At 53.5% G+C, this 11467-nt stretch overlaps 1 protein-coding gene across 1 annotated transcript; it reads left to right on the forward strand.

Annotated features, from left to right (window-relative positions):
• Positions 1–316: 316 nt before the first annotated feature.
• Positions 317–10893, forward strand: STMN3 (stathmin 3). The gene is made up of 5 exons (XM_086622714.1): positions 317–335; positions 8588–8683; positions 9135–9310; positions 10141–10332; positions 10834–10893. Exons 1-5 carry the CDS (start codon positions 317–319, stop codon positions 10891–10893), a joined length of 543 nt encoding a protein of 180 aa, XP_086478840.1.
• The last annotated feature ends 574 nt before the right edge of the window (positions 10894–11467 follow it).

Consider the following 11467-nt stretch of genomic DNA (forward strand, 5'->3'; position numbering starts at 1 on the left):
TCTTTTGGCAGAGCCCGGCTGGGTGTGTCTGCTCGCCCCCCCCGCAGCGGGTCTGTGTTTCTGGCAGGCAGTGGTGCCTGGGAGGGATCTGCCTTCGAAGCCACCCAGGAAAGGAGGCCTGATCCGCTCATTAATATTCCAAACTAGTGACCCTTCTTTTTCTTCCCAGCCCTTCCCTCTCTCCGGGCTCTCCAAGCCTCTCCCCGCCGCGGATGGCTGCAGCCCCCTCCAGCTGAGCCCGTCCTCCCTCCCCGCAGCACTGCAGCACCTCCGCACCTCCCTGCGCTCCTGCAGCACCGCGCCGCTCCGCCGCAGCATGGCCAGCACCGTCTCAGGTAGGACAGGCATCTTTTTGGGGTGGTTCGTCGTCAATGTGTTTAAAGAACAAGCAGTTTGGGTTTTTTTTTTTAATTGTTGTTCTGAGAGTTTAGGGTTTTTTTTTTTTTGTGCTTTTTTTCCGTGAATTTCGAGGGAGTTCTGGGATGAGGAGGCAGCTGGCATGGCAGCATTGTTCCCCTTCCTCCCCCATACACACACCCCTCTGAGGCAAGGTAGCAGGTGGGATTTTTATTTTAATATGAATACACATGTGATAACCTTGCCGGTTTCAAATATTGCTGGCGTTGTTGAGCCATAAGAAGAGGCAGCTGCGTGCCAATTAATTATTATTTTTGTAAGGTGATACAGCTTTTTTTTTTTTCCCCCCTAAGAACAATTTGCACGCCGTGTAGCTGGATGCAGAGAAATCAGCAATTACATTTTGGTTTGTGAAGATCAGGTGTTGCCTACATGGGTGATTTAAAGAAGGACACAGGCAAAAGACTGACAGTAATCCCCTAGAAAATCCCCCCAAACCCAACCAGAATAACCCCGATGGGTTTCCAGGTATTCTCAGGGCTTCCCATCCCTGGATTTCTTCCGCAGCTCACATTTCTTCGTTCGAAGACGCTGCAGGGGAGCAGTTCCTCTGATGGCGTTGGGAGAAATGAAGTGCTGCAAGGGAAGCCCTTCCTCCCTCCTGCAGCAACAACCGGAGCGCCGCTGCCCAGCGCCTGGCGCCGGGCTCGGCTTGGGCTGCAGGATGGCACTCTGCCCGCAGGATGCTGTGCTGTTTCCCAAAGACGAGTCTTGCCCCTTTTAACCAGGGAGGAGGGATTCAAATGGCTGAAACTGGGAACGTGGGTGAAGGAGAAGAAAAGCCTGAAATGGTACAATGAACAGTGGGTGGGCTTAGAGGGTCTTTTTCTTAAAAAAAAAAAAAACAACAAAAAACAGTTTTCTCTTGAAATGGCTCTGAATTCTGCGGTGCATAAAGAGGGGCTTGGGCGGGGGAAGCCGAATCCTGGAGGGCTGGGATGGAGGGCTGAGCAGGAGCAGCAGACAAAAAGGACGAGTGGGCAGCGTTTTGTGTCCCCCCCAGCAGGGAACCAGCCAAAGGAGACCGGGCAGCACTTCTGGCATCTTTCTGTGGCCTCTGCCCGTGCCTCCTGCTGCGCATTTTCTATTCCTTTCTTCTTTTAAAAGACCAGTAGATGCCGGGGAGAAAGGAACAGAGAGATGGAAGGGTGGAGGGGGAAGGGTGCAGCTGATCCCGGGTGGGCTTTGCATGCAATTAAAGGTGGTAAAGCAGCATTGTAAAAACGTGTCTCTGTGATAGGAAATCTCCAGATTTTGTACATATTTCTGCGAGCATCCCTGTCTCAATGGATGTGTGCGGCAGAGCACACTCCGCAGGTCCCACCCATCTGCCGTCCTCTCCTACGGAGCAGGACTGGACCCCGTTTGCAGAGTGGGGGTGGGAGGGATGGCTCAGGCTTACCAGCCATCTAAACCAAGGTTGCCTCACACTTGAGATGGATGAGGTGGCAGTTAAAAGGTGCGGAGGCATAACGTGCATTTTCCAGTTGGTGCATTCTCACCCTCCCAACCCACCGCATGCCCATGGCACGTTTCGTCTTCCCAAAGATGCAGTTTCACTGTCATAGGAGACTCAGGGTGGTGAAGAAGGGTGTGCTTCAGAGAAACCGCGCTAAGTTGTGCCTCAGATTGAGTAGAGAAGCAATTTTCAGGGATAGAAGGTCATGGAAAACCAGTGCTGTGGCAGGAGGAAGGAGAATCAGGCACTATTTGCCTGGGGAGGGAGCGGGGCTGAGCCTCGCCCAGCTGCCTTTGCAGGGAGCAGCTCCCCGTTGCCTGCAGCACTTACAGCAGGGATGGAGAGCAGCCTGGAAAGGCAGGAGGAAAAGGCAAGCAAATCCTTAAATGAAGGCAAAGAGCCTTGTTTGCTTTCTTCATTATTTTCTTCTTTATCCGCAGCAAAAACAAATCTGTGCCGAGGGGGAGCAGCTGCCGTTGTCTGCAGCTGATGCCCGGGGGCTTATCCCCCTTGGGAGGATTTTCTTGGGTTGGTTTAAACCAACAAACAAATCCCTGGGACGGAAAGGAACGGGGTTTGCTTCCCCCAACCCAGCACTCCTCTCTCTTTCCTCGCCACCACCGCAGGCGGTTTCTCCCGGCCGAGGTGGTGGTTCTGGGTGCCGGAGCGGCGGGCCGGGTGGCACATGCTCAGTGCAGGCTGAGCTGCGGTGCTGGCCCTGCGGCCGGGCAGCCCTTGCAGGGGCAGGGCCCTCCCACCCGCTCCCCGCAGCATCTGCACCAGGCTTTGTGCTGTCCTGCGCCGCGTGCCGCAGGGCTGCACAACGTCCCCCACCGTTGGTGGGCAGCTGGGTTGAATAAAGAGACACAAGGTGATGAAATGATGGAGCACGGTGACAGCCTCGCGGGCTTTTCTCCGCCGTTAGCGCGTCTGAGAAGGTGGAGCCAAGAGGAAACACGGGTGCGTCGTTCCTGGCTGCACGACTGGGCATGGTAGATGTGCCTTGGCAGATCCTGAGATTTCCTCCTCCTACGCTCACATGTGAGAGTTGTCCGACTTTGTGTAGGTCTGGGCTGTGCCCTTCATCCCTTTTCTGTGTTGGTGGGCACATATGTCCTGTCCTGGTACTTCTACTGCCCATCCTGGAGAGTCACAGTCCCTTCTGGCAACCTCTCCCTCTCTCTGTGTTCTCAAGAAGTCACTATTTTCTTTCTCTTTGGGTGTTGATGGAGTGTATATGGTCTTAGAAACTTATGGTACTTCTATTGGGACTTCAATTTTACAAACCAAGAGCATCTATTGTAGAAATTTATTTATTTATTTATTTATTCATTTATTTAACCACTGTATTCAAATGAGGGATGTAACTCCTTGGAAAACATTTGTTCTTTCTAAAATATAAATCGTATCTTCTTTGATGGTTCCACGTAGAGCCTGTGAGGATCCCTCAGATATCTCAAAAAGCCCTTTCTTGGAGTCTGTCCATGTTGGTTCAGATCTGGTGAAGGCGTTGTTTTCGCAGATGAACGCATTTGCCCTCTGCAGAGGAAAAGCTGAGATTTAGTGGTCTGATGTGGCAACTGGAAGGTTGCAGATAAGACCTTTGTGACAGCGGTGTGGGCAGCAGGACGGATTGCAACTTCATGCTTTCTTAGGGTGAACAGGGCTGGTGATTCTTGATGACAACATTTGGAGGGGCTTGAAGCTCACTAAAGCTTCTATACCCCTAAATTAACTGGAAACAACATGCCTGCCTAATCCCTCCCGCTTGCCCTGCTGACGTGGGCTTTATTCTTCCAGGTGTAAACCTGCATTTAAAAAAAAAGTCTCCCTATCCAGAGGGGAGGTGAACTGATGGTCAAATCTTTGGGTATGATTTAGAAATACAAAAGAATTGAAGAGCAACCAAAGACCATGTGCATATGCTGCAGCGCTTCGGCGCATCCCAACCAGTGAAGAGCTGCTCCACATGTTTTTGAGCAGTCCTTTCACTCTTTCGAGGTACCCCTACATGTTTAGTGCCATACTGGAGAATCTTGTGTTCTCTGAGTGTGTTTATACAAATAACACCACTGTATAAAGGGCAAGTGCTGGAATCCTCAGTTAATGCAAAGGAAACCAAGATCCAAAGAGACCAAATGACTGTCTGTGGTCACACAGCATGTCTGCACCCGACACATCATGGCATTGGTCTCCTGTCTTTGACTCTCTCATGAACTTCTGCCGTATCCGGTCCCCAGCTCCGCTGGAGCTCTGTGTCTCCTCCAAACCTGACCATCTGAACCTATGTTTGCCCCAAATCCCCAAACACTCTGGGACAGCTGCCTCCATTTATCTTTTTCCTCCACTTTACCAAGCAACCCAGGCTGTGCCTCTCTCCTTCCTGACAATCAATCACCCACCCAGCCCTGGCCTCCGGGTCTCTGCTGCACAGCTTGGGCCCTTCTGTCTTGCTGAGCCCATAGAAGAGGAAATTTCCCTGGTTATTTTCCAGAGGGCAGCCCACATGTTCCAGTGCTACAGCTTGAGTGATTGGATGGTCCATTGGCTGTGCACAACACGGGTTGCTGTGGCGTGCGTGAGCTGCAAATGAATCGGGGGGGGGGAAGGAGCCGGGTGACTTCAAAACGTTCCTGGGTGATAGTTTAGCACATGTCTGACAGAAGGCAGAGTAACCCTCACATCTGCCTCTTCTCGTGGGTGATTCCACATCAGCCCATGGTCACTTCTGGGCCTCGAATCTCCTGGTGAGCAGCCAAGGTGGTGTATGACATCAGTGTGGGGTCCAACTGCTGATCTGAAAAAAACCTACTTGTGTTTTCTGGTTGCGTGAGCTCTTACTGACCTGGTTTTGGAAGTTGGGGAGCATGAAGATGGAAGCAAGTTAGACTGAGGTGAAGGTCTGGCTGTTATTTTTATGATGTGATTCATAGCAGGTGAGAATTTCTACAGCCTGTTGTGCTCTCGAGGCTTACCGAGGACTGCGGTTGCTTTTGTTGTGGATGTGGCATTGCAGTCTCGGTGCTGAAGGGCTCGGCTCCCTGTCTCTCTACCTTCTCTATCTTCTGTGTGTGCTTTGGCTGCATCTATCATTCTGTTCTCATTTTGTAATGATATAACATTTTTTTTAGGGAAGCAATTTTTACTTCTTCGAAGTTATCTTTGCAAACCAAATTATTTTCTTGTAATAACCTTCCTTTGACCTTGCTATCAGACATAGCACATCCAGTCTCATCCATTTAAATCGCCTGAATTCACATGAATTAGTCTTGCTGTGCCTTTGGTTTATTACGAACGACTCTATCGGTGTTGTGCCTAAATGGCCTCACTCCGTTTTGCTGGGAGTCATTCAACAGGGAACAAAAAGACAGGCTGCTCAAAGAGTCTTAATTTTATCTGGTTAGGAAGCAGAAAACGAAACTTTTTAACAAATAACGGGCGGTGAGCCCCACTGTCCAGGCACACCATGAGCGGGAAGATGGGCCCCGTTGCTCGCGCGCCGCAGCCGTCCCCAGCCGTTCCTCCATCTCCTGCGCCGCAGCTGCTCGGAGAGCAGCGGGATAGTGTCTCCGGGGGTTAACCTGGAGATAAACACTTTACATGGATAAATGCGATGCGCGGTGCTCATGCGACGCGGCAGGGATGTGGAAATGCAGTAGGGGCCGTACAGCACTAGAGGGAGCAGAGGAAACGAGGCAGCAGAGAGAAGGCGAGCTGGGAGCACCCTGCCCCTCCCGGGAGCTCGGCAAAGCCCCGGGGAATCTCCCTTCTCCTCCTTGGAACGGGGGGAAGCAGTTCTGCCCGTGCGAGATCTACAGCGCTGGGAAAAGCGGGGCGGAAAATTTTCCTAAAGATTAATTGTTGCATGGGGGGTGCGGTGGAATGCGGACGGACAGCTCCCGGGTGGGGGGTCCCGGGGGGGGGTTGCTGAACGGACAGCTCCCGGGGGGGGGGTCCCGGGGGGAGTTGCTGAACGGACAGCTCCCGGGGGGGGGGTCCCGGGGGGAGTTGCTGAACGGACAGCTCCGGGGGGGGTCCCGGGGGGGCGGTGCTGAACGGACAGCTCCCGGGTGGGGGGTCCCGGGGGGCGGTGCTGAACGGACAGCTCCCGGGGGGGGGGGTCCCGGGACCGAGCGGCCCCTCCCGGTACCGGCCGGGGGGGGTCTCGGTCCGCTGCCGCCGTTCCCGCTGCTTTCCCCATAGCACCCTCCCCGGCAGCGCGGAGGCCGCAGCGGGGCTGCCCGGCTGGTTGTGGCTCTGCGGGATCCTCCCCCGGTGGTCTCCGGGGCCCCGGCAGCCCCCAGCCCCGCTCCCCCAGCCTGCGTGCCCGTCTGCTGGCACTGGGTGCAGCTGGAGGCTCCAGCGCCGGAGGATGGATGTGGAGCGCTTCCAGAGCTTGTTAACACCTTGGCACAGCTCCACGGAGCGATGTCCTCTGTCCCAGGGATGTCCTCCTGTCCCTTTGCTCCTCTCCATTTTAATTGACGGAGAGGGATGGTCAGTTCGCTCTACGGAAGGGAGAGCGGGACAGGGAAGATCCCCATGGAACGGAGGCAGCAGACGTCCGGGAAGGCAGGGACTGCGGCACACGCTTGTCTGCACGCAGGGCCACGAAACCCGAACTGGGCGGATCGACTGGAGTTCAAGCAATGAAATACAAAGCACTGCACTCCATACCAGGTGCCAGGAGACAATTAAACGAGCAGGTCAGGGATGTGGCACATCTGCTCAATGTCTTGGTTTCACCCAGGACCGGACATAATGGTAGAGCAACGACCTTGGTGCTGCATCCAGTTAAATGGTAACATCTCTCATTTTGTCCAGGAGACCCTCCTCAGGGCTCCTGGCAGCACATGGTGAGATACATTAGCTTACTGCCACATGCCACCACTTCTCGCATGATACAGCACTCAGAGGCTTTCCAAAAACTGTTTTCATTAAGAACAAAAGCAAAGATGTCCTGCTCTGTGGCTGGCACTGCTGATGTAAACTGTTCCTTTGGTTTGCATTTAATAGCAGGACTGGGCAGGGTACTAAAATCAGAATGTGGAGCAAACTAGGGAATGTTCAGTGGAGCTCTGAGCTTCAGGGACTGTCGGTTAGCAAAAGGAAGGTGTTAATTAGGACGAAGTTCTGTACCTAGGAGAGAAAATAAGTGCAAGTGTGAAGTGGGCATATGAAACCACTGTTTTCCCACCAGATTAGCTGCAGGAAGGCAGAGGAGAAGATCTGAAAGGTGTTCCTGAGGGCGTGTGGTACACAGGATGATACTTTTTTTCAAAATTGTTCTGCCTCTAATGCCTCTTCATATCACAAAGTTCTGGGGATTTCCCTTTCCTGGCCCAGTGGAGGGTCTTGCTCCGAAGGCGGCGTTGGCAGCCGAGCTGCAGATTCATCTCTGGCTGGAGGGTCAAAACAGGAGCTCAGCAAGGAAGGGACAAACCAAGGCCAGAAGCACAAGGATGTGGGAAATCCAGAGGCAGAGCCAAGGCCGGACACCAGAATGCCTGGGCCTGGTGGGGGAGGCGGGAGGAGGATGGCACAAGGAGGCTCAGGGCAGGGCTGGCAGGACGTGCAGGTGTGAAGACTCTGTCCCCATGTCCCAGGGTGTCCCCAGGGAGCCAGTCCAGGACAGAGCCTCGCAGCATCTGTGAGCCGTCAGCTGCTGCCCTACGACGTAGCAGTGCTGCTGTGAGGGTTACGCTGATATGATAAAGAACTTGACAGCTTGACAGAGCACCTCCCTGTTCCCAAGTCCTTCTATTCTGAGGTTCTTTGTCAAGTGTGCGCTAACAGTTTGTTGTCTTAAACGTGCTAAACTCCAAAAATACAGTTGAGCATTGCCCCAGAAGCAGACCCGCTGCAAGCTGTGGGTGCTGCCGTGGTTAGGGCAGCACCTTGTGCACTTGTGATGGCTGAGGACGCTGCGGAGTGTCCTGCAGTCACAGGAATGTCGGGCAAAGCAGAGGTTTCCCAGCAGCAGAGCTCGAAGGGATTGTGTATTTCCCTGTCCTTTGCAGGGGACAGCATTTGCTGTGACTGCCGACCAGTAGCAACCTCTGCCTACGTGGGCCAAGCGATGACAGAATCCACTTGCACCCTCCCTTACCTGCATCTGCAGTGAAGGAGGCACCTTTGGAAGTCAGGTTACAGCACTTCCCCCCATGACCAGCCCCCCTGAACCATTTCTGCTCTCAAATGCCCATTTTTTCTCCCCATTGCTGCTCACACCTTGCCTCTTCACCCAGAAATGCTGATTTGTGAAGTATTGGGAACTTGCCAGGGGGTGAGCAACGTTCCAGGTGTTGATGGGCATCATTTTACCTCTGAGCCTGGAAGTGGAATGGAGAAAGGGTCTGGGCAGCTGTCCCGACATGGTTAACTACATGTCCTGGCGTGGTTAACTACATGGGCTGCAGCGTCTCAGCTCCTTTGGAGGGAAAATCCTCCACGGAAACTTAACCCTTGAGATGTGGTAAATTCCTGCTGTGTGTCTTCCCACGGTGTTTGCTGCGCTGGCAGCTAATTTAGTCTGCTCTAGGACAGACGGTCCTTGACGACTTTTGGGCAAGTTATGGCAGCCTGGAAAAGCCTCCGTAGAGTCTGGTAGCTAGAAATGGGTTTTCTTGTGCCTACTTGCTTCTTTTCTCCATGAAAAAGAGCTGCCGTTGCCCTTGGACTCTCTTCTCATTCCTATTTCATATTTTTCAGCCTACAAGGAGAAAATGAAGGAGCTGTCTCTGCTCTCCCTCATCTGCTCCTGTTTCCACACCCAGCCGCATCCCAACACCATCTACCAGTATGGAGGTACGTGACCCGCTCCCAGAAGCTGCAGCATCAGTTGTGTGATGCTGCTGCAGGCAACGTGGGAGCCTGTCGGCGCGCTGGGCTGTCCCGGCCCGGAGCAGCAATCCGTGCCTCAACCCCGGCTCTCTCTGTTTAATCTCTTTCACAGTTTATTTTATTAATGCAACCCAAGTTTTCCCAGAAAAAAGGTGCTTGCAGAGGCTGTCTGCTTCGTCCTGGGGTGATGTGTGCCGTGGTAACACGGCAATTACGCGGTGAATTTAAATTAATTGCATCGACTTGGGGGGCGATGAAGCTGATCACTAATGGGGAAATTTAGGAGGCAGAACAAAATGACCCAGGTCAGGACATGGGAACACCCTAACTCCTACGTGAAGAGCTCGGTGCCCTCAGGTGAGTGAGTGTCACAGGTCCACAGGGCTCCTCATTTGTCTTTTCCCCCCCCACAAAGATATGGAGGTGAAGCAGCTGGATAAGAGGGCATCAGGCCAGAGCTTCGAGGTGATCCTGAAGTCCCCTTCAGATTTATCTCCTGAGAGCCCGATCCTTTCCTCCCCCCCCAAGAAGAAGGACCTGTCCCTGGAGGAGCTGCAGAGGAGGCTGGAGGCTGCAGAGGAGAGGAGGAAGGTAACGAGATGCCCTGTAGAAGCAGTGACTTTTCTGTGACAGGTACTAATGGCACCAAACCCTAAAACAGGCTTAGCAGGAGCAATGGAAAATGGCTGGAAATAGTGTTCCTACACTTATTATATTCTCCTATGTATTGTCAGGTGAGACATGGGAGTCACGGAGTGAGGTTCTGCAGCCTGGTTTTGGCAGGGAATTGGACTTGATCATCATCATCATCCTCCTGATCTTAAACCCACACAGTGTGGGGTCCTCTCGGTCCTCTGTGTGTGACCTGGTTGGGGAGGGGGGGTCACTTCTCGCCAGCTAATGCTGCAGGAGATGTAGCAGTGGGTCACACACCACACCTAAACTTCAAACCTAAACCCAGCCTTGTGTTCCTAGCAGCTGGCTGTGCTATTTCCCATGTTTTATTGTGCATGGCCTGGAAAATGGCTTCTGGGGAAAACTGTTGGAAAGGAGAAATCGGGCAGAGGAAAAGTATAAACGTTGGGAAGGTTGGTGGGTACTGGGAGGGCACGCTGGAATAATGCAAAGAACAAGGTGACACTCGGAGAGGGGACTCTGCCTCCCGATGCACGTCACCCGTGCTTTGCGGAGCCGGTGGGCGCAGCGTTGCATCGCCCGCCTGCAGCACCGCGCCCCGCAGACATCGCCCCGTAGCAGGGAAAAAGGTGCCAAAGCGTCTTCCAAGCAAGAGCGTTATGGGATGGAGAGGGGTGGCAGAGGGGTGCTGAGCAGAGATGGTCAGAAAGCCTCTCCGGGGAGTTGGAGGCTGGAAGAGGCTCTCCGGTTGCCTTACGTGCCTCTCCCACCACCTGCCTGGGCAGACCCAGGAGGCTCAGGTGCTGAAGCAGCTGGCGGAGAAGCGGGAGCACGAGCGGGAGGTGCTGCACAAGGCGCTGGAGGAGAACAACAACTTCAGCCGCTTGGCCGAGGAGAAGCTCAACTACAAGATGGAGCTGAGCAGGGAGATCCGCGAAGCACATCTCGCCGCCTTGAGGGAGCGGCTCCGCGAGAAGGCGAGTGCCGTGTCCCGGGAGGGGGCTGGGTGCTGACGCCCATGGTGGGGGGGTTGGGGTTTGGTCCCTGTAGAGTCGTCCCAGGGTGATGGGCGCAGGGGTGCGGGTGTTTCGTTGCTGGTGGAAGGTGGGCTGTGGAGCATCTCTGCTCTGGAACAGGGCGAGGAGGGGGGATGTGGCCTCCCAGGTTGGTACAGAAAATACCGCCTGGCTGATTTTGAGAAGCTCAGAGGTGCAGGATTTGGCCCATTCCACATCCAGGGGCTCCGTGGCCAAAGGGCTTTGCAGAAGAGAGGAGCTGTAGGTTTGCATCACCTCTGCACCTGCACAGATGAGACGCTTTGCTCCTTGCAGGAGTAACCCACCGTCCCTGGCACGTGTCCGATGGGAAACCGGTCTCTTTCCTTTTATCTGATGTAAATCCTTGTGCAGGAGAGGAGGAAAACAGAGATTGCAAGAGCAGAAAGTGTTAGTCTGGTGTCGTCTTTCCCGTCTTTGCAGGAACTGCACGCAGCCGAAGTCCGCAGGAACAAGGAACAGCGGGAGGAGATCTCTGGATAAAGGGCTTTTCTACACATCTAGCACCTGATTCCTGATAACAAACCAACCGATCGACCAACCAACACATTTTATTTTGTTTGTCTAGATGCGACATTCGGTTCTCCATCCCCCCCCTCCCCTGGTGTTCGTCCCCCCCAGCTCCACGCTTCTCTGCATCCTTAATCGTCAGTACTTGTGAGGAGTCACAGATCATAGGGACCTCTAAGCAGAATAGCGACTAGTTCACATGAAATAGAGAATCAATCAGCCAATCAAACAGCTTCTTTGGAGGGTTTTGTCCTTTTTTTAAAAAATATTTCTTAAACGGATGTAAAAAAAAAAATAATTAAGATATTAATAAATTCAACCAGCAGTGTCACGGAGATACAGATTTCTTATCCGGGGCTTTTGCTCCTCTTGGTGTTTGCTCTGAGCCAAATATCAGTTTCAGAATAACGGGAAGTGAGAATTTCTGAGGGTGAGGTGGGATAGGGAACAGCCCCGTCTGTGCCAGTGGTAGGAGAGAGGAGCGAGAGAGGGGTGGGATGTGCTGGAGGCTCAGGAGCCACCGTGCCCAGACCCCCCATCTCTTGGC

Source organism: Tauraco erythrolophus, chromosome 18, assembly GCF_009769465.1.
Source record: "Tauraco erythrolophus isolate bTauEry1 chromosome 18, bTauEry1.pri, whole genome shotgun sequence".
Classification (NCBI taxonomy): domain Eukaryota; kingdom Metazoa; phylum Chordata; class Aves; order Musophagiformes; family Musophagidae; genus Tauraco; species Tauraco erythrolophus.